General features: G+C 39.0%; 3 protein-coding genes across 7 annotated transcripts; 2 read left to right on the forward strand and 1 right to left on the reverse strand.

Annotated features, from left to right (window-relative positions):
• The first annotated feature begins 4 nt into the window (after positions 1 to 4).
• On the forward strand, positions 5 to 2,780 carry LOC103434778 (uncharacterized). 2 transcript variants are annotated; one of them, XM_029103182.2, is made up of 4 exons: positions 42 to 393; positions 472 to 2,027; positions 2,177 to 2,267; positions 2,372 to 2,780. In XM_029103182.2, the coding sequence occupies exons 1-4, from the start codon at positions 72 to 74 to the stop codon at positions 2,566 to 2,568; spliced, it is 2,166 nt and encodes a 721-aa protein (XP_028959015.1). In that variant the 5' UTR covers positions 42 to 71; the 3' UTR covers positions 2,569 to 2,780. The 2 variants fall into 2 exon arrangements, with proteins under 2 accessions (XP_008371355.2, XP_028959015.1); XM_008373133.4 differs by having other exon boundaries at positions 5 to 2,027.
• A 339-nt stretch (positions 2,781 to 3,119) lies between these two features.
• On the reverse strand, positions 3,120 to 4,614 carry LOC103434777 (CBS domain-containing protein CBSX5-like). Its single transcript, XM_008373132.4, has 2 exons — positions 4,131 to 4,614; positions 3,120 to 4,050 (listed from the first exon to the last, which is right to left on the reverse strand). The coding sequence occupies exons 1-2, from the start codon at positions 4,490 to 4,492 to the stop codon at positions 3,216 to 3,218; spliced, it is 1,197 nt and encodes a 398-aa protein (XP_008371354.1). The 5' UTR covers positions 4,493 to 4,614; the 3' UTR covers positions 3,120 to 3,215.
• Positions 4,615 to 10,015: 5,401 nt separating this feature from the next.
• LOC103434776 (splicing factor U2af large subunit B-like) lies at positions 10,016 to 15,737 on the forward strand. 4 transcript variants are annotated; one of them, XM_008373129.4, is made up of 18 exons: positions 10,016 to 10,205; positions 10,541 to 10,719; positions 10,910 to 11,011; positions 11,267 to 11,334; positions 11,888 to 11,958; positions 12,054 to 12,095; positions 12,214 to 12,273; positions 12,604 to 12,664; positions 12,796 to 12,923; positions 13,334 to 13,449; positions 13,577 to 13,675; positions 13,760 to 13,835; positions 14,011 to 14,099; positions 14,194 to 14,260; positions 14,334 to 14,432; positions 14,592 to 14,673; positions 15,189 to 15,256; positions 15,363 to 15,737. In XM_008373129.4, the coding sequence occupies exons 1-18, from the start codon at positions 10,044 to 10,046 to the stop codon at positions 15,498 to 15,500; spliced, it is 1,707 nt and encodes a 568-aa protein (XP_008371351.3). In that variant the 5' UTR covers positions 10,016 to 10,043; the 3' UTR covers positions 15,501 to 15,737. The 4 variants fall into 4 exon arrangements, with proteins under 4 accessions (XP_008371351.3, XP_070677585.1, XP_008371352.3 ...); XM_070821484.1 differs by having other exon boundaries at positions 14,349 to 14,432; XM_008373130.4 differs by having other exon boundaries at positions 11,900 to 11,958.
• Positions 15,738 to 16,272: the final 535 nt, after the last annotated feature.

Consider the following 16,272-nt stretch of genomic DNA (forward strand, 5'->3'; position numbering starts at 1 on the left):
AATTACAAAAATGCCCATATAGTTCAAGTGCATCGAATTACTGTGCACTCAGCTGAGCACTGCGAGAACTGATGAAGCTTAATTGTTGCCGTGCGATACAGCAGCACGGCCGTCCGTACGGTCCCTCCTCCTCCTCACAATTCCCAATGAAAACCCTAATTTCCCAATTCACTATCAATTGTTCGAATCCCCAATCTTCGCCATCGGCTTTCATTTTCCATTTTCCGTCACTTTCTAGGGAAAGCCAGAACTTTCTTCACTTTTCTCGCAGCAAATGGTCTTGCAATCCCGGAACCTTTAGATTCTCTTCCGTTGGAGCTAAGTGTGCTTCTGAATCGGCGAGTTACGGCGGCTGGGACGACTTCAGACTCGCCGGCGGCTCGGGTCCCTCTGGTGAGTCCAATCAGTTTCGTCAGTTTCTGAATTCTATAGGAATCGACGATAAGAAACATGTTTTCGTGTTTTTGTTAGGCCTTGTTTGTGCTTTCGCCATTTCTAGAGTTAGGGTTACTTCTATTGTGGTGTTTCCAGCTTCGATTTTAGTTTTCGCAATTGGGTTTTCGTTTGGATTTGTTCGTGGTGGAGGTGTTGGTGAAGTGAGGTTAATTGGAGATAAGAGAAGGGGAAAGGAAGAAAATTTAATTGATAAATCTGATAAATTGAGGAAATTGGTGGAAATTGTCGACGATTTCCATGTTAAAGTTGGTAATTTGAAGTATGATATACAAAAAGCTATTGATTGTAGAGAAATTACAGTTACTGATTTGGAAAGATATGTAAAGGTCATTGAAAGTATTGGTTCGTCGGTGTTGAATGCTAGGAATGTTGCTGATGGGTCTGTTGAGAACTTGGGGAAGTTCAGTGCTGAGTTAGCTGAGAGCAAAAAGGCGAGTAAAAGAAAGAAAGAGCCTGCTGAGATTGGATACGAGTTGTTCCAGTACATCGGAGGTTTATTTAACGACAAATTGGCTGATTCGAAGTCTGGTAGAGTGAAAAACAATGTTAAGCGAGAGACTACGGAGAAAGTGGTGGATGATCAATCTCAAGGGAACGGTTCAATGCCTCCTGTTAAAGGAGTGGTTCTTGGTTCTGTTCATTCTCAAGAAGTGTATAGTAAGTCTGGTTTCGATGAGGCTGGAAATGGAAGAACCAAAGTTGCTTTGGAAAATAATAAGATGAGTTCAGAGGAGGTGGACGGGGGTCCTAACAGATCTACAGCTAGAAAAGTGTTTAATTATCAGAATAATGGGTTGCAAAGCAATGGTCACGTGTCTATGAAGATGGATGCTAGTAATCACGCTGAAACGTGGGAATCCCCTGAAAGTGTCCTTGATTCTGTAGATTTCGGTGTCAGAACAAAACAGATGGACGATAAATCTAATGGGGTTTACAGGCCTTCTAATATCAGGGGAAAAAATGTGAATGGAACTTATGAGTTTCATAGTAGAGGAGAGAAAGTAAATCGCAAAGAAGATTCCCAGTTTTTTGATCACCTGCCTGGACATGAGAATGAACTACCTTCCCTTTCATCTTCGTTGGTTTCGGATGATATATTATTTGACAGGTATGTTACAGAAGCTAATGATCTTCTAAAACAAGCCAAGGAATTTATAAGGGTCAGACACAATGAAGAGCGTGCAGAGATTGTATTATACAGGTCAGCCAAATTACTGTCCAAAGCCATAGCTATGAAGCCCATGAGTTTATTGGCTGTGGGCCAGTTAGGCAACACTTGCCTTCTTCATGGAGAATTAAAATTAAGGATTAGTCGCGAGTTGAGAATGCACCTTTCGAGAAGTGACCCCTTATCGGTTGAGAAATGGATTAGAATGCAGGATAAAGTCACAAGTAAAGATGACATTGCATCGGTCCTCATTAATGTGTGTGAAGAGTGCGAGGAACTTCTTGTAGAAGCAGGCAGAAGGTATAGAATGGCGTTATCCATTGACGGGAATGATGTGAGAGCACTATACAATTGGGGTCTTGCTCTTACCTTCCGTGCACAGTTGATTGCTGATATTGGACCGGTAAGAACTTAACAAAACTTTGGGCATTTTCTTTCCTTCAAATTTTGCTTATCGATGAAGGTTGAGGAACTCTTAACATTGGTGGGTTGTGTAAGCCACGTTATGGTCAGTTGAATTACACTTTAAACCCTTTCTTCTGTGGATTTCAGGAAGCAGCTTTTGATGCCGACGAACTGTTCTTGGCTGCAATTGATAAGTTCGATGCAATGATGTCAAAGGGAAATGTTTATGCCCCGGATGGTATGTTTCTGGTCTCCCCCCCTCCTCATCCTCATAATTTTTTGGAAGAAAGTGCATAAGATATTTGATTCTATTTTGAATTTTGAAAACTTGCAAAATTACAGCTCTATTTCGATGGGGTGTGGCACTACAGCAAAGATCCCGACTACGTCCCAGTAATGGTAAAGAGAAGGTGAAGTTACTAGAGCAGGCAAAGAGGCTGTATGAAGATGCACTCGATATGGATTCGAACAATGTCCAAGTAAGAGAAGCCTTATCATCGTGCATGTTGGAGCTTGGCAGTAGGCGACTTTACTCTTAACTAAACCTGAAACAATGCGTTGTTGCATCGGTTTCTTCATTTTTTTTGTTCCAAATTTTGTCTTTGTAGGCTCTCCGTGCAGACCGCGCTTCTTTGATATATTTGTATACATAGAACAAAAGGAAATAAAAGTGATGAGAAGAGAGAATGGAAAAAAAGTTATCACAATAGAGATGAATAATAATTGGCGGCCGAACGCTAAATTTACTAAATTATGTATGTAAATAGGTTGATGGTGAGGATGTTACTTTTTTATGTAAAATAGTTTGGAGCATGGTAAATTTATAATGATTATCAGGTGGTCGGATCAACATTTGGGTCACGTGAGGAAAATCATCGTCATCCTTATTCTCCTTTTATTCTCCTTATCGATTTCAAACATCAACGCCTCGGTGACAACATTGGAAGAATTACTACAGCCACAACTTTAGGAGTGATTAATTGCATCACACTTAGATTCTCGGCCTATTATAAAATGTTTTGGATTCGACTCTCGTAAATGGTAAGTTCGATATTAAATTATTATGATAAATTCGTTGTGTGACTTATCCTGATCTCATGTCCCTTTAGGCTTTGATTTTTATGGTAGATTATTTTGAACTGAACTAGCTTTGAAGACTAGTCAAATTGTGTGACTTCATCTTCCGTTATTCCATAGACCTCAAACGTTCCCGAAAAACTTTGAACATGCTTGCAAAGGTTACAATGCCGGACAAAGTTGCATCCTCTTCTACAACCCACACGTAACTCACGCGATGCGAAAGCGCCTGAACCATCACCGCCACCAAGGAGCTCCATGGATAGCACACAATTGCCTCCGACCTCCTAACTAATCGTGCCGAATACCCACCCCCGGACCTCCTTCCCCACCCAAACTCTTCATCCGAAGACGTTGAACAGATAGAAGAAGACGACGACATTGACATTGTTGACTCTTCTTCCATTAGCTCCAAGAACGCCCCGTATTTCTTCTCCTCCAATCTCTCTTTCACCAACTGTACCAGCTCATCTGGCGGACCACCGCGGTCAATGTACGCCATGAGGTCACCTGCGGAAAGCGTGGCAATGGCAGCTGCCACGGACTCTTGGCAGGTGTTGAGGGTGTACGGGGAGATCTCCCCGATCACCCTGCCGTCCATGTCAAGAATGGCAACCGAAGTTTGCTGGGCGAGGGATTGAGAGATGAGGGGCAATGAGGCCGAGGCAGGGTCGTCGTAATGAACGGCTAGGATGTTTACGGTGTCGATGGCATGGAGGGAGTTGATAGGGGCGTTTGAGGTGGGACTGAAGAGCCCTATGTAGTTGAGGAGGTGGCGGATGATGTCTTCCTGTGTGAGCCAGCAGTATTCACGGTTGTTGTGGAGGGTGTTGAAGGAGCGGTTGGGTAGGAGCTTTTTTCTTGCGGCTGTGGTCCGGCGGCTTTGAATCGGAATCACAAGGTTTTGTGCACCTTCTAAAACGAGATCAATGGCCTCCACCAAGCTGAAAATTTACAAAAAGAATCAAATGAGCAAGGAATAAAAAAGAGTAAGAGCAATTCATCTATATGAAAAACTATAAACCTAGCGTGTGGTTCCAAATGCCTAACAAGGCCAGATCCTTTCGGAATCAAAAGCTCCAGCGGAGCATCGAGCGCTCTCGCCGGAGACGACAAGCTCTCTTCTTTCCCCAAGAAGCATATAACGTCCCCCATGCAAACCTTTCCTACGCATCGGCAGTCCTCCGTGGGGTCGGAACTGCCGATGACGTTAACGTTGCTTTTTTCTGAGGAGTGGTCGCAGCTCCACACGCTGAGGCTGCTCTCGCCGAGCCGCTTTAGAGCCGACAATGCCTCCGCGACGGTGGCGGAGATCGACACGGACTTTAGCGGAGGCTTTCCGAGGCAGAGATCGGACGCTTCTTGCGAAAGCAGAAGCGGTGCCATGCACGAAGCGAAAGCTGAAAATAAAAAACCGAAAACCAATCAACCGATCAAACCTGAGCAAATTGAGAACAATTGGGCTTGAGGTTTGTGAATGTGTGAGGTTGGAACTTGGCAGGTTATTTAAAGGCGGCTGTTGCGGAGGACACGGACACGGACTCGCGCAGATAATATTTTGAACGGAATTTGCTGTTTTTTTTTTGGCCATCAGCCACTGAATATTTAGCTTACAAAAAATTAATAAAATAAAGAAAAAAAGTGGCACTCATTGCTATGGTCTGATCTGATGATATTTTTTTTCATTTTGAAGTGAGATGTCTTAAGTTCTAATCTGATAAATGGCGAGTTTGATATCAAATTAGATTGCCTATTATGTGGTTTAGCCAAACTTTCTCTTCCCTTAATGTAAAAATAATAATGTAGAGCAAATTAGTATCTTATAAATAATTAGTCTTTTCATGACTATGATGTAAGAAAAGGTGTGGAAACTATTTGACAAGGTAATATTATGAAGAAATATGTGTCTATATGCTTTTTGAATTTTAATTTTAATCGATTATTCTTTTAATATTTTATAATTAGATAATTTTTTCTTGAACTTCAATGTTAGCTAATTATCACCTGGACTTCTAAAAATAGCAAATTTCCACCATGGCGTTAGATTTTAAATTTTTTCATCCAATCTATCCATCTCAATCATTCGAAGAGCATGATAACTGTATGAAGGCAAATTGGTTGGATGAAAAATTTTAAATCTAAAGTCAGGAGAAATTGGTTATTTATAAAAGTTCAGGAGGTAAATGACTAAAGTTAAAATACAGGTGAAATTGATTATTATAAAAGTTTATGGAGTAATTAACTAAAATTAAATTTCAAGAGAAAATTAGCAGCTCTGTACATATTTGGAGGACAAATCGATAAATATCTCTATTATAAATAATTAAAATTCATCTAATAATAGTTTCTAAGATATTTAGATTTCATCATTACACTATAATGTGGTATTACTGAAGAATATCTAAGCAAACATATTCTCTATTGATGTGACAAGCCGCTCCAAATTTTATGGCTACAAATTCTACATACTTTAGCCACATATATAGAATCTTTGCAAGGTCCATGTTCTAATATTTTCAGCCATTTCTTAATGCAAACTATAATTAATGACATGTGCCGTTACAGGTTGAATAAAAAAATATTGCCTTTTGTGTTATGATTGGCAAGAGTATACTGATTAGACGTGTGCATTGATATTATTTGTTGCAAAAGGATTAATACGAAGCTCCCAACTGTTCCCGAAATTGATATCAGGAGAATTGCATATAATTATGGTCTATTCGACGTCGGTGATCATGTACAAAATATGTAATTTACAAATGGACAAAAAAGGTGCAAAATATCTCCCACTCGTTTTCAGATGTAAAGTAAAGACTAGACCATTATAGACACTAGCTTGAGTTTGGATATACAATACATCACATGTCATTATACAAATAGTGAAATATGTATGTTAAAAAATTAATAACTTAAAAAATAAAAAATTCCACCACTTTTATAAAAACACGTGATATACTATCCGTGTTCTCGTCACAATAAAAAAAATTCTCCTTGAGTTTGAACTAATCATCTCGTTAATTTAATGAGAGATTAACTCGCACAAAATTACAACATTTTGAGTGCTCACTATCATTTTTATCCATTTTTTATTTTTGTTTGTTGATGTAAAAAGCTCATCATGTACAAAACTCTAGAATAAACTCGCACGAAATGCCTTTGCTTGTTTGGTTACATCATACATTTTATGTTTGGAGTAATTCTAACAAAAAACGTTCGAGTTTATAACTTGTAAATGTTCATATCTTTACCACTTAATGTTCGTTTGAAAGTGATTTTAAAATGATTGGAATCGAAACGTTTTTAAGTTTCAAAAGCATTTGAAGTGTTTTCTACAAAAAACACATTATTACAAACAAAAAAACATCAGTTATATATTTTTTCCAGTAAGCACTTTAAGTAATTTTCTAAAATTACTTACATTTTTATTATGAATTGATTCTAGAACATTTTTACTAAAAATACTTTTAGTCATTTTAAAAACATTTTCGATGTCTTTGTGTTTCCTTGGTGCTATATAGATCATCAACATGTCGGATTCATAATTAAAGCATCCCTATAGTTTAATATTTACTTATTTTCTAAACAAGAAGAGCACCAAAAGAAAGGGGCTGGCTATATAGTAGTGGGGCCCATTGTGCCTCACCTACCCCACAAGGATCCAAAAACAGACCATGATTTTCTTGGGCCATCTTTCAGGCTTTAATTTAGATCCGCTAATCTCAGCTAACGCTAATGATGTTTGATGTGGTGGTGCCTCTTATTAACGTCAGTGCTCACGTTTTGTGGTTTGTACGACATCCTCTGCGTCGTCAGATCAAGAAACAAGTCAAAGGGGACGACTAGGACCTTCTCCGGACGCTATCCTCCGATCCTCCAATCCTCCAATCTAGCTTGGTTTGTTTGTTTATTTGTTTTATTTTATTTTATTTTATTTTGCTGAATTGACGGCTGATTATATGTTTGTAATTTAGCTATTAAATTGAGAAGGTGTCGGATTGACATAAAGTTAGAATCTCGAGTTTGAGTAATGCAAAGTGAATTTTCTATGGATTCTTTGTCATCGTATAATTTAATATCAATTTTCGTGCATAAGTTATAATTAGTTGTGTAAAAAATATGAGGTAGTATAGATGTAACATCCCACATTGCCCAGGGGAGTGGATCTTGTAAGCTTTATATGTATATTCCCATATCTACCTAGCACGAGGCATTTTGGGAGCTCATTGGCTTCGAGTTTCGTTGGAACTTCGAAGTTAAGCGAGTTCGCGCGAGAGCAATCCCATGATGGGTGACCAACTGGGAAGTTTTCGTCTGAGTTCCCAAAAACAAAACCGTGAGGACGTGGTCGGGATCCAAAACGGACAATATCGTGCTACAGTGGAGTCGAGCTCGGGATGTGGTGGGGGCGGGGGCCGGAATGTTATAATTTGGTATCAAAGCCAATCCTTGGCCTGAAGTGTGCCGACAAGGACGTCGGGCCCCTAAGGGGGTGGATTGTAACATCCCACATCACCCGGGGGAGTAGATCCTGTAAGCCTTATATGTATATTCTCATCCCTACCTAGCACGAGGCCTTTTGGGAGCTCACTGGCTTCAGGTTTCGTCAGAACTCTGAAGTTAAGCGAGTTCGCGAGAGAGCCATCCTATGATGGGTGACCCACATAGAAGTTTTCGTGTGAGTTCTCAGAAACAAAACCATGAGGGTGTGGTCGGGACCCAAAGCGGACAATATCATGCTACGGTGAAGTCGAGCCCGGGATGTGGTGGGGGCTCATGCTGGGATGTTATAATAGAGTTTATGGGGAGAATCTCACTTTTGAAATTCTCTTTTACATTTATCTCTGAATTTTATTAAAATAATTTAATAATTACTTTTGTTGTTTATTAAGTAATCTCCGAACATGCTGGCTCGTGCTGGGATGTTATAATAGAGTTTATGGGGAGAATCTTACTTTTGAAATTCTCTTTTACATTTATCTCTGAATTTTATTAAAATTATTTTATAATTACTTTTGTTGTTTATTAAGTAATCTTCGAACATGCTGTAATTTGTCATTAAAAATTTGAAATCTAATTCACTATTCCAAATCTTAGAGTTCGATCCTTATAAAACTAAGAATTGAATCATTTGGAATGCAAATTTACTCATCACCTTAATTCGGTGGTGGCTGTCTGTTTGGGCCCAAAATAATAGTTTGGGCCGAGTATAGAATCATTCTCGGCCCAGAAGGCCTTGCGACAAGAATACCATGGATCGTTTAGTACGTGGGCCTCCAAACCTAGGTCGGCTAGGTCATAACGCAAGAAGTCGAGTCCTAGTGCAATGAGGAGTCTCGGTAGGACCCGGAAGCGAATCCGGCTCGGTTAAGGACTAGGTTCACAATCCTAGTGAAAGTAGGACTGGTCGAGTTGGTGCTGATCAGGAGAAGAAGACCTAGTCCGAGTAGGTTTTTAACTCGACCTTGGGGGGAGCCGTTGCTATAAATAGAAGAGGCTGCGCATCATTCAATCCCCCTGCAAATCAATACAAAACTGCCCTGCGCAAACTCAACAACTTGAGATTTTTTCTTTCTTTTTCGCTGACACATCTTCCGTTGGCATCAACAGCACTGTGAAAGCAACCGGTGATATCTTAAGTCGGCATAGATAGCTCTGTCACCGTAGAATCAGTCGACCTCGCAGTATCTTCCATTGGTATCAACAGCACTGCGGCGAGAACGGTTGATTACCTATCTAAGTCTCGGTCAAGGAGGATTTCTGGATCCTTATTGATTGAGGTCATCTCATTAGCCTTCTCGGCGAAGTGAGGTGTTACGGTATATCGAACTCGGCGCTTTGCTTGCCGAGTTATTTTATGATTGGATATTCCCAAGTGGGATTTAGAGTTCGGCATTTGGACGGCCGAACCACATTCACCATTAAAACTTATATTTGCTTTGAGTATTTGTGCCCTTACACTCTGGTGTCGATTCGGCGTGAGTTTACTCTGACGAATAACATCACTGTGACTGAATCCGACGACGACGACTCGTGAACTTCGTAAGAATAGTAACCTTGTTTTCAGGTTCGAGAGCCCAAGAGGCCGAGACGTGTTCCTTTCTCGGCCGCAATCGCAAGACGCATAAGTCAGCCGCGCACCCAACGCAACATCAACAAAATTTACTCCTCGGCTGAGCTCGGCCGACGAGTTGGCACGCCCCGCATTCACCGAATGACGTAGTTAGCTTATAGATTACTCGGCATGCGCGCCACGTAGGCTTGGTAGTTTCTAGGGTCAACACTGTCACCACTATTCTAATAGATAAGTAAACATGCAACTAAAAGAAATCTCACTTGCCCTTGCTCCACTCCCGACTGCTGTCTCCTCCAACTGCTGTTTTGAGAGCAGCGTCATGTTTCCCGACGTTTTTCGTCGTTTCCTTGGTGTTTATAACCAATTGGTCCTCTCTTGCCTTTTTCCTTACTTTATTCTTGTTGGAGAATTAGTTGATTATTCTTGTTATTTTATTGAAAACTTTAACAAAAAACTTCTGATAGTGTTCACTTTGAGTTTTAACGATAAAGACAAAATAAAGGGTAAGGTGAATAGTAGCATAATTGATTTTTAGTGTAAAAATATAGTTTTTCGTTAAAATAAACAGTACCGAAAACTTTTTATTAAAATTCTTTATTTTAAAATAAGTATAATCAAGATGCAGTCTCTTTAGTAGCGACGGTCGTACTCCCAACGAGCAATTGCTATTTCTGAATAAACGGTCTTGAGACTTGCCGAAAGGGCTTTTTTGTTAATGTGGCACCTGGTGGGCCTTCATGGGCCGACTTAGGCCCGTTTAATGTAGCAGGCTTTATCTAAATAAAAACGGTTTATTGCATGTGGGCCTAGTTTAAAGTTACCGAATCGGCGCCGTCCAAACAGGCCCAATAGCAATCGCGTCCAATGCCGAGACGGAGCTTAGTTAGACGTGATGGTAATCACATACACCAGATCAAAAGAGCCTGCAAATCGCGAGCTTCTGGTTTCAGCGAATTTACATATTTAGGGTTCTTCTCATTTGAAATTCGGACTGCTACAATGTCAGATTTCGAAGGCGGCAGCAAGGTTCTTTTCTGAATTCCCTTCTGTTAATTCGTTAATCCAATTTCCGAAGCTATGCTTTCTCGTTTGATTTGTCAATTTGTCGAATCGGATTAATTTTTTTTTTGTAATTTTTGTTTTAGAGTATGATGTTTGTGTTTCTGTTTGTTAAATCAATTAGGGCATGAAATTAGGAAGTAATTGGGCGTATTTGAGTGTGAATCCCTAGAGGAAACGATGAATTTTAAATGAATTACCTGAAAGAATGATGCATACGTTTTTTCGGATAGCGGTTTCTGTTATGTATGTTTGTGTGACGATTATCGAATGGCTGAGTGATGTTTTGATTGCCTCGGCAGAATTCTCGTGGATCAGAACGTGAGAGCTCGTGGAGAGATCGAGAGCGAGACCGAGGTCAAGATAGAGAAAAAGATGGTGGCCGGTATACACGGGAGTATAAGGATAGAAGTGGAAGATTTGACAGAGGGAGGAACTCGTACAATGGCTATCGCCGCAGTCGAAACGAAGATTTTGACAGGTTAAACATGTGCTTCTTATTTGTTCTATAAATTACTGATACATACTGTGGTTTGAGTCTTCCCGCACTGCGTTTTAATGAAATAAAATATCCAAGGTGTTCTCTTAACTTCAATTGAATTGTGGACTTGGTAAGTGGAAAAACAAAATTTTGACTTTTCGTTTGCTTGCATTGTATGTTTGTCTTGTAGGCATCGTGATTATGATCAAGATAGAGAAAGGAGGCATAGACATAGATCACGTTCTCGTTCTCCCTCAAGTGACAGATCTCCTTCCCGTTCTCGTTCAAAGAGGTAAGGGGAACTTCTACATAAACGTTCACTTTCATATTGTTCTTGATCATGACATATCTGATTGTATTTTTAGTCGATGAGAAATATATCTCTCTCGCTCACTTAGGTTATGCATTTGGTGTTTAGTAATGTTGTTCGGATATTATTTTCTATTTTAAAAGCTTTAGGTGTTTAAAACATAATATAGATGCTGTTAGTATTTGTCTTGAAAGCTGCATTGTTCCATTGTAATCTTGCTGAAATCTTTGTCTGCAGCAAGCGTACAAGTGGCTTTGACATGGCACCACCTGCTGGGTCAGTGCTGCCTAATGCTCCCGTTTCAGGTTTGGATCTAACTACCCGATCACCAAATTCTTGTCAAAGTATATGTAACACTTTTCATTTGAGTTTAGCTTCCTGATCTCCTGTTATTTATTTGAGCATGTTAGAAGTTATCTTTCTTATTGGTTTATTGCGGAAACTGAGAGCCATTGTTGTGTTGTTTGGTTGTTGTTGTGTTGTTGTTTGTATGTGTTTGCTTTTATGGTTTGGGTAAGAAGGCGACGTTGAGTTGGCATGACTACGTCAATTGATGTTCAAGGGAGAACCAATGGAACGATTAGCTGGACATTCTTCTCCTTCGACTGATACAGTTGCCATTTGGTAGACTTACAGATATTTCCCCACCATCCCCATTGATGGAATTTGTTTCTTACTTTACTATTTCATGGTATATCTTAGGTATGAAATATTAGCTTTATATGTAATGTAAAAGATACTTCTGGGCTTTCAGATGGATTACATTACCAGTGTAGTTGCGACATTTTTTTCTGGAAAGCTATACTACATATCCTTCTGTTATTGCTTGCTCCACTTCTGTCAATAATAATAATGCAGGACAACTGTCAGGTATTCCGCAAATGATGCCAGGAGTAGTACAAAATTCATTACCTTTTGGGGCATCGCATGTACGTTTCACCAGTATAAGCTTCTATGAAATCTCGATTTCAAATTTTCATTTGTGTTCTTTGTGAATAACTTCATGTGCTTTTGTATGTTATAGATGGCTCTTCCTTTGATGCCAGCCCAAGCCATGACTCAGCAGGTAAAATTATTATATTTGTGTTCATATATTTAAATTTACATGGTTTATTTTTCTCATAAATACATGAACGGCGTTTTCATTGGCCGATGAGCAGGATATATATCTTTCTCTTTTGCAGGCTACAAGGCATGCACGTCGGGTATATGTTGGTGGGCTTCCTCCCTTGGCTAATGAGCAGGTTATATTTCTGGTTTTTCGTTTTGGATTCTTTCCCAAGTAACAGCAAATGTTTTGAGTCTATACTTGAGATGGACAGCGAATCTAGGCTAAAGTTTGTTGCCTTTTGTGTCATCACTCCAGAATCTGGGGATTTACTATGTACATAAGGAAGCTCATAAGGCAGTTTTTTTGTAGGTTGTTACAGGGCCAACTGCACTGGGTTACAAATAAGCCAAAATTTTGATTAAATGTTTTACATTTTTTTGAAATTCTTGTTTGCCTCTTTCTTGTTCAAAGTATTTTTCTTGTATTCCTTGAAAGACTTTGATGGAATTGATCTTTTTGTCAGACAATTGCCACATTCTTTAGCCAAGTCATGGCTGCCATTGGAGGAAATTCTGTTGGTCCAGGTATGTGTAATCATAGTCTCACTTTAACCAAGTTCAGCATGCACCTTAATGTATTACATGATTCAGGATCTAGACTAGCAGTGCATTTATATTATCTCATGGGTTTTATCTGAGGGCAGTGTGTTTTCCAGTATCTGAACTTGCAGGTGATGCGGTAGTAAATGTCTATATTAATCATGAGAAGAAGTTTGCATTTGTGGAGATGAGAACGGTTGAAGAAGCAAGTAATGCAATGGCATTAGATGGAATTATATTTGAGGCATGTCAATTTCAATTTATCATTACAGTTTTGTTTTTTGTTTGATCTGTTTATAATTGTCATAGGGGAGGGCGTTACTGGTAAAGTACTGTTAAAGAAGAATGTGAGGGTAAAATAAGAAGCATAACTGGTGTAGAACTTAAATGTTATCATGTCTATCGGATTAAAGCCTTTTCTATTTTCAGTATTATCAAATTCATTAAGTTGGTTAACTCTATTGGGTAAGGAACCATACAATTTTATAGAGACTTATCTTAAATGTGTAAAAATAAATTGAGATTTGTACTTGTTGGTTATGATGGGGCTTAGGTTTCAGAATCTTTGGATAATGTTTTATTCTTTCTTTCTGTGTGCTCTGTGCGGTATGAAGGAAATGTTTCTTCGTTGACATGCTCCTTTTGATTTATCAGGGGGTTGCTGTGAGGGTACGAAGGCCAACAGACTACAATCCTACTTTAGCTGCAGCGCTTGGTCCTAGCCAACCAAGTCCTCACCTTAACTTAGCTGCCGTTGGTCTCACACAAGGGTAGGTTGAGTTAGGTTATTTAATTTGAAGACTACTTTAGTTTCATACTCTTTAGAATTACTTTTAAAAAATTTGGTGTTGAGTTGTAATAGTCTTATGTTGTATTAATTTTGTATTTGTTTGGCAGTGCTGTTGGTGGAGCTGAGGGACCTGACCGTATCTTTGTGGGTGGGCTACCTTACTACTTCACTGAAGCTCAGATTAGAGAGTTGCTACAGTCCTTTGGGTATGGGCTTAAATTTCCAGCAATCTTGACGTTCCTCATTTATGATAAATTGTATTTGCAAATTTAACATATTGATCACTGCAGACCTCTCCGTGGTTTTGACCTCGTAAAGGATAAAGACACAGGAAACTCTAAAGGATATGGATTCTGTGTTTATCAGGTACATACTAAAATCCTGGCTTTTGATTTTGATTGTTGTCACATTTTCAATTGTTTTTTTTTTCTACTTAGTGATTGATTTTAGGCCTTCTTCTCTCTTTAATACATATATACTGTTTTATGATTCTTGGAGGTCACTCCTGGAAATCTGGTCAACTAATGTTCTAGAACTTCAGGATCCAACTGTGACAGACATTGCTTGCGGTGCTCTCAACGGCTTAAAAATGGGTGATAAAACTTTAACTGTCCGGCGTGCTACTGCCAGGTTGGTATTCTTTCAAACTAAAGGGCAAGCCTGATCTTTTTTTTTCTTTCAAGCCAATTAGATAATTTGAAACCTTTTTGCAATGATTTTACAGCAACGGGCAGTCTAAAACAGAGCAAGAAAATATCTTGGTACAGGCACAACAGCATATAGCCATGCAGGTATGGAATACATATCATTGGTTCCCCGTTTATGTTTTTGGAGTGCATTGTTGAGTTATGTCTTTCGTTGTAGAAAATGGCCTTGCAGGTTGGTGACTTCAATCTTCTAGGAGCTGGAATGGCAACAATGGCTAGTGGTGAAACTCCCACAAAAGTCCTATGCTTGACTGAGGTTGTATCGTAGTTGAAAATAAAGTTATATAGAATTCATGCATTTTGTTTGTATAGTTAGTTTTGGCACCCTCCATTTAAAAAAAAATTAGGATAGTTTATTATGAGTTAATATTTGATTGTTCCAACTGGCTGATTCATGTATTTTCTCATGATGAAGGCGATTACTGCTGATCAACTAGGTGATGATGAAGAGTATGTCGAAATACTAGAAGACATGAGGGATGAATGCAGCAAATTTGGTATTTTCTTCGTAACCTGTCTACCTGTTCATTTTTATTAAATCTTTTGGTGTGTGCGTGGATGTTTGTATTTTGCTGAGCAGAGACGTTTGATTTTTTTTTCTTTTCAAGTGAATATTTTAGGGATAATTAAATTTGAGTGCCTGGACCTCTGAAAGCACTCAATAAAAATTTCCGAGAATGAATTTGTTTTATTACTTAGCTTATTTTGTTGGCCAAACCTTGACCGTTAAACTACTTACCAGGAAAGAATGAAGTACTGAACATCTACCCGATGTAATTTCTTAAGACTTCCAAAATAAAATATTTAAAATTTTGGCTTCTGCAATTAAAGTTAGGATATGTACTGTACAACCGGACCACGTCTTTTTCCTGCTTTCGTTGCATAGGGGAAACAATCATATTATACAGTGCCGCAAAACAAGTGGAGACTATAAGAGATTTCCGTTGCTTGGCATTTGCTATGGTTATGATTGTAAGTTAACTGAGGAGTTTCTCTTGTTTTGAATGATTAGGAACTCTGGTGAATGTTGTTATTCCTCGTGCGGATCAAAACGGAGAACAGATTCCAGGCGTTGGAAAGGTAAAACTACCGTGCTGCATCTATTCACTGTGCTCTTAATGGTGTTTTTTTTCTCGGGGATTGAACATGTAGCTTCCTTCTCTCCATAATTATGCAACGTTTTCAGGTATTCTTGGAATATACTGACACTGGGGGTTGCGCCAACGCAAAGAATGTACTCGGTGGGAGAAAATTCGGAGGTAACATAGTGCATGCCGTTTACTATCCAGAAGAGAAATACTACAACAGGGACTACAGTGCGTAAGAGTACCAAGCCCCCGGCCTGGGTTTTTATCTTTTTCTTGTGATGTAAATTAGCTGTACGTTTCAAAGCGAACTTTCTGATGTGGGTAGTGGTTGCTCAAGGAACCGAAAATCGACGAGTGCCTTCTCTAGATGTTTTGATGTTTGGCCTGGCTTTTCGGGCAATTTAGGTTGGTTTGTATCAATATGATAGTGTACAAACTAAAGATTAATGGTGGTCTTGTGATTTGCCGAGCAACTCTTTATTTATTTTCGATGTTTGTACAAAAGCATCAAAAACTGATTTCTCATGTTGATTTCCCTCACCATAATAAACTCCACTTTGGCTCCCCCTTATTATTCTTTTTATTTGATTTTTTTTTTCATTCCTGCCAAAAAAATTCAACAAATATATTTACTTGTAGAATTGGTAAATTCTTGCACTGACTCGTTAATCTGACAAGAAACGACATTGAAATTTAGGTTTCAGATCAACTTGTTAACGAGTCGGGTCATTATTGAGAAAAAAATACGTAAATGAATTGCGTCGTTATCATATCATTTGTTAAGAACCCGTTAAGATAACGGGTATGAAATGGACATGTTTGTGGTTGCAAGGTCTAGATATTAGAATGACACGGCCCTTAACGATTCGAGTCGTTATCGGATCACCTATTAAGAATTCTAAAATTGACAGGATACAACTCATTAAGATAGCAGGTTTGACACAATACGATTCACTAATATAACTAGTATGACACGAAAATGATAAACACGAAAAACATCTGTTTGAG

This window comes from Malus domestica, chromosome 05 (assembly GCF_042453785.1).
Source record: "Malus domestica chromosome 05, GDT2T_hap1".
Lineage (NCBI taxonomy): Eukaryota > Viridiplantae > Streptophyta > Magnoliopsida > Rosales > Rosaceae > Malus > Malus domestica.

Bases quoted from the DNA above. Each gene is read 5' to 3' on its own strand.
- LOC103434778 (XM_008373133.4), top strand. From the start codon at position 72: ATGAAGCTTAATTGTTGCCGTGCGATACAGCAGCACGGCCGTCCGTAC. The intron at 2,028-2,176 runs GTAAGAACTTAA...TGTGGATTTCAG, and splicing joins TGATTGCTGATATTGGACCG to GAAGCAGCTTTTGATGCCGA. The intron at 2,268-2,371 runs GTATGTTTCTGG...GCAAAATTACAG, and splicing joins AAATGTTTATGCCCCGGATG to CTCTATTTCGATGGGGTGTG.
- LOC103434777 (XM_008373132.4), bottom strand. From the start codon at position 4,492: ATGGCACCGCTTCTGCTTTCGCAAGAAGCGTCCGATCTCTGCCTCGGA. The intron at 4,051-4,130 runs GTTTATAGTTTT...GTAAATTTTCAG, and splicing joins CATTTGGAACCACACGCTAG to CTTGGTGGAGGCCATTGATC.
- LOC103434776 (XM_008373129.4), top strand. From the start codon at position 10,044: ATGCCGAGACGGAGCTTAGTTAGACGTGATGGTAATCACATACACCAG. The intron at 10,206-10,540 runs GTTCTTTTCTGA...TTGCCTCGGCAG, and splicing joins ATTTCGAAGGCGGCAGCAAG to AATTCTCGTGGATCAGAACG. The intron at 14,100-14,193 runs GTTGGTATTCTT...ATGATTTTACAG, and splicing joins GTCCGGCGTGCTACTGCCAG to CAACGGGCAGTCTAAAACAG.